Source organism: Brachyhypopomus gauderio, chromosome 3 (genome assembly GCF_052324685.1).
Source record: "Brachyhypopomus gauderio isolate BG-103 chromosome 3, BGAUD_0.2, whole genome shotgun sequence".
NCBI lineage: Eukaryota > Metazoa > Chordata > Actinopteri > Gymnotiformes > Hypopomidae > Brachyhypopomus > Brachyhypopomus gauderio.
This window is the reverse complement of record NC_135213.1, coordinates 36502578-36507642: the sequence shown is the minus strand read 5'-3', so window position 1 is coordinate 36507642 and position 5065 is coordinate 36502578. Positions and strand designations below refer to the sequence as shown.

At 58.4% G+C, this 5065-nt stretch overlaps 1 protein-coding gene across 1 annotated transcript in view; it reads right to left on the bottom strand.

Annotated features, from left to right (window-relative positions):
- Nucleotides 1–295: 295 nt before the first annotated feature.
- The window catches only part of gas2l1 (growth arrest-specific 2 like 1), a 26123-nt gene continuing 21353 nt past the window's right edge, over nt 296–5065 (bottom strand). Inside the window, exon 6 of the mRNA XM_076997993.1 lies at nt 296–3390. Within this exon, the coding sequence (XP_076854108.1) occupies nt 1395–3390 (1996 nt within the window). The 3' untranslated portion in view covers nt 296–1394. The remainder of the gene's footprint in view (nt 3391–5065) is intronic.

Here is a 5065-nt window from a genome sequence, read left to right as displayed (position 1 = left end):
CAGGCCAGCCCGTGGGGGAGGGTCTTAAAACCACTGGCAAGCCTTCAGAAATGGTCACCTGGGAAACGGGCGCAGGGGGAACGGTGATCCAACCCTGAGCTCCGCCCAGCAGTCCAGTTTATTCCTGCAGCACGGACTAATAGGAGCAGAAAGCCAGCTGAGTGACAGTGCTGAGATCCTCCTCCTCAAAGATTCCCATCCAGGTAACTGACATTCTTCTGTAATAGTGGGGGGGGTCATGTCTGTAATGGGGGGGGGGGGGGGTCATGTCTGTAATGGGGGGGGGGGGGGGTTCATGTCTGTAATGGTGGTGGGGGGGGGGGGGTGCTCAGTCCTGTAATATCTGCTTCCTATTCATGCATCATTAATACCAGCAGTACCAAAAAAAGAATATAATAATAATAATAATTATAAAATAATAATTACTTCAGAAAGGCAAAAGAAAGGCAAATTCTAAAGCTTAGTGTTATATTAATAATCTTGAACTTAAAACCCAATAAAATACAGACCACTGCAGACCCACCATTAAATAAAACACAATAAGAGCCTTGTGACTTTACAGGACAGCGGTGTTACCAGCTGGGGCTCTGGGCCTTGGACACTGGACAGGAGTGACACGCACGGCTCCGTGTGTCAGAACACCCCCAGCTGTGTCCAGCATGGACGCCACCGTCGGGAAACAATCCAGACTGACCCGCCATGACGAAACAGGACTTACTCATGCTCCCACTTCCAGAAGGGCTGTAATAGTCTGTTCTGCAGTAAGGTGTGTGCCGTCCCTGCTAGTGACACATCTGATTGCAGCCTTTGTTCTCTGGAAGAAGGCGGGGCTAAGCGTGGAGAACTGTGACATCACCGCTCTCGCTTCCTCTTCTCAGAGGCTCAGCCGCATGCATGGCTTTGCGCACACATTCAGAGGTCAGAGGTCAGAGGTCACGCAGAAACTCATGACTTACTTGTTGCGAGGCATATCCAGCTAAAATATTCATACAGTAAACAGAAGCGTGAGTGATTCTAATCTGAATGTTGTCCTTTGGTAACCCTTAATACTTATTTTCAAAATAAAAGTCCATTTTGGCATTTCCACGAAGTTTCCAGGACAAATGCGCTTTCGGCCCACCCTGCTTTAGCCTCCCATACGAGACACCGCCCTATGTGAGCGTGAGCGCCGCCCTACAGCACAGCACCACCTTTCTGTCCCTTTCTTCCTGAGCTAAGGGCGGCAGTCAGGAGTCTGTCACCCACAATGCACCGCTCTTCTCAGTCACAATATCCCGCTTTGGTGTACACATAAGCAATGACTAAGGTAAGGTAGCATCTTCACCACTAACGATCTTAGTCATCATCACGCTTTGCTAATAACCCACTGTGTTCATGACACTCACGATCTTCTGCTACATCCAGGCGTCCGAGTCCAGGCTCGGTTCTGGAGAGAAGCAGCGCTCTCTGGATGTCGTGCTGGGCGCCCTCTGCTGGGCGTGGATGAGATCGGCCAGGGCCTGCTGCAGGACCTTGCGTGAGGCGTGGTGTGTGCGGGCGTGCGGGGACTGTGGGGGCGTGTGCAGGGGCGTGAGGTCAGCGTGGGGTCGCTGGAGGTCCCGGTAGCTGACGGGCGTGGGGATGCGGGACGGGCTGTTGTCCGGCCGGTTGTCCTTCCGAGGTCGGGCCCGCGGACGCAGCTTGAGCTTGTAGATGGACGGCACCCTCTCCGCCTTCCTCTGCCCCCTCTTGGGCCGGAGGAGAACCGCGAGGTTGTCGGGCCGCGGAGGCGTGCGGGAGCCCTCGCTGACGCTCAGACACATGGAGGAGCTCTCGCCGGAGGAGTCGCTGCTGGAGGACTCGTCAGGAGGAGGCGAGGGGCACGTCTCCGCGAGGGGCGACTCGTGGCGAGGGTTGGGGTGGGGGCGGGGTGCGGCAGGGCGCGGCCCGTCCACGGGGGCGTCGCCCGCCACTCCCCCCCAGTCCGGCTGCTCCCGTTGGCCGTCGGTGAGCGGGTCAACTGGGAGGACCCCCCCGGGGCCCCCGTGTCCCTGCCGGGGAGCGTGAGCGGAGGACAGGAGGTCGCGGGGCGGCTCCGAGCGTAACCGCCGGCCCGGTTCGCCCTCCTCCGTGCCGCTGGCGATGGCGGGGAGTTTGTGGAGAGACTCCTGCTCGGCGAGACCGCCATTGGGAAGTGCGGACCGGGTCTGACTGTGCAGGAGGGCGGGGGGGTCCTCCAATGCGCACGACCCGGTGTGGATCCGGCCCGACTCCCGTAACGTGGGTAACGCCTGTCCTCTCCCGCCCACGTTCACCGAGGACGAGGAGGAGTTGGAGGAAGAGTACGCCGAGTCCGTCACGTTGGGATCCCCCGATGTGGGCGTGCCCAGAGCCCCGACGCCCTGCTGAGAGACAGGAAGTTGCATCGTTGCCCCTTCCTTTGCGCTGGACGGGCGGGCCTGGCCCCGCTGAGTGTTGGCCAGGAACTCCGCCTCGAAGCTGCGATACAACTCCAGCTCCCGCTGGGCGTCCAGGCTGGTGGGCGGCTGGAACGCGAACCCCGGCCCCGCCTCCTCCAGGGATTGGTGGAGCTGCTGACTCCACCCTCTCTGCACCCTCCCCGTGGACCTTGGACTGTGGGCGGCGTGAGGCGACCGTGGCGTGTGGTGGTGCGACCTGGGCGAGGTGTGTGGAGAGCGCCGCCCTGGCTGTGAGACGGGGGGCAGCCTGCGAGTTCCCCCGGAGGGAGAGCGAGGGCCCGGCGGACGGGGGGTCATCACACCCTTCTTTGCAGGGCTGCCGGCGGGGCCCCCTTTGACGGGAGAGCCAGAGGCTGACGAGGTCGTCTGACGTCTGGAGACGGCCGGGCCCACTCTGGGAGAGCCTGGCGCCGTCTGCTTTGGCTTCGGATCGTCCCGCCGGTCCTGTGCGGATGGCGGGACGTCTCTGTGGCGAGGGGATCCCGGACCGGCTTCGCTCACCCGCCCGCGTGAGGGTGCTTTGCCCTGGCTGAGGGAACGTGGACCCTGGAGCCTTCGTGGCCCGTCCAGAGCCTGGGCCCGTCCCCTCTCGGTGCCGCGGGCAGAGCGGACCTCCTCCCCAGGGCCCCGGGGCGGGCTAGGGGTCGGCACGCCCGAGCTGGAGGTCAAGGGTGCCGGACGCTCCCTAGAGACGCTGCGGGCCCGGCTGGGAGGGCTCAGGGTCGGGACCCCTCCCGGACGCTCGATCACATGCTTGCCCTCTTTACGGTTGACCAGGAGCACCACCTCCTCACCATTAGACCGCCGAGCTCCCAGAGAGAAACCACCTCCACCTGCAGCTGGTACAACTCCTCCACCTTTAGAGGAGGCCGTGGAGGAATCACTGTCACCAGAGAGACGGCGAGTCAACGGCAACAAAGAGTCTTTATTTCTGAGAGAGAGAGGGGGGGGAGAGAGAGAGAGGGAGAGAGAGAGAGAGAGAGATTAGTGACAGACCACAGCAATCATCACCCTTGATTAAATCCTGACATGTCACATCTTCTGTGAAAGAAGATAGACTTTGTGACCCCTGACACACTGACATTAGGACACACACACACACACACACACACACACACACACACACACACACACACACACACACACACACACACACACACACACCCCTCAGCTCTGTGTACTATACACTGACATTAGGACACAAACACACCCCTCAACTCTGTGTGCTATACACTGACATTAGGACACGGACACACACACACACACACCCCTCAGCTCTGTGTGCTATACACTGACATTAGGACACACACACCCCTCAGCTCTGTGTACTATACACTGACATTAGGACACACACACACACACACCCCTCAGATCTGTGTACTATACACTGACATTAGGACACACACACATACACACACCCCTCAGCTCTGTGTACTATACACACACACACACCCCTCAGCTCTGTGTACTATACACACACACACACACACACACACACACACATACACACACACCCCTCAGATCTGTGTACTATACACTGACATTAGGATACACACACACACACACACACACCGCTCAGCTCTGTGTATTATACACTGACATTAGGACACACACACACACACACACACACACACACACACACACACACACACACACACACACACACACACACACACCCCTCAGATCTGTGTACTATACACTGTTCATTCAGTGGCTTCATTCAAGGTTCATTCAGTGGTTCATTCAAGTCTGATTGGCTGCCATCCTTAGCACATTGTCCTGTTCTCTCCCATTACTACATCCATGGAGAGGATGGAGCACAGCGTCAGGTACTACACCCACGTGAGCAGGTACTACACCCACAGGAGCAGGTACTACACCCACATGAGCAGGTACTACACCCACATGAGCAGGTACTACACCCACAGGAGCAGGTACTACACCCACTGGAGCAGGTACTACACCCACAGGAGCAGGTACTACACCCACATGAGCAGGTACTACACCCACTGGAGCAGGTACTACACCCACATGAGCAGGTACTACACCCACAGGAGCAGGTACGACACCCACTGGAGCAGGTACTACACCCACTGGAGCAGGTACTACACCCACATGAGCAGGTACTACACCCACAGGAGCAGGTACTACACCCACTGGAGCAGGTACTACACCCACTGGAGCAGGTACTACACCCACTGGAGCAGGTACTACACCCACTGGAGCAGGTACTACACCCACATGAGCAGGTACTACACCCACTGGAGCAGGTACTACACCCACTGGAGCAGGTACTACACCCACAGGAACAATTAACTGAACATGGTCAGAGGCTCCAGTGGTGACCCCTACCTGATCCCAGTGTCAGCTGTTTATTAGGGTTTAAGGTGAACTCTGACCCCCAAGCCAAGGAGCAGCCCCCTTCGGAACCAACCTTTACCCTACTGAGTAACCGTCTCCACCACATGACCCACTGTTACAGAGGGGGCGGCCTCTACACACGAGGGGGGGGGGGGGGAGTCTCTACCACATGACCCTCTCCTACGGGCGGTGGGGGGGCCTCTACCACACGAGGGGGGGGGGGGGGGGGGGGAGTCTCTACCACA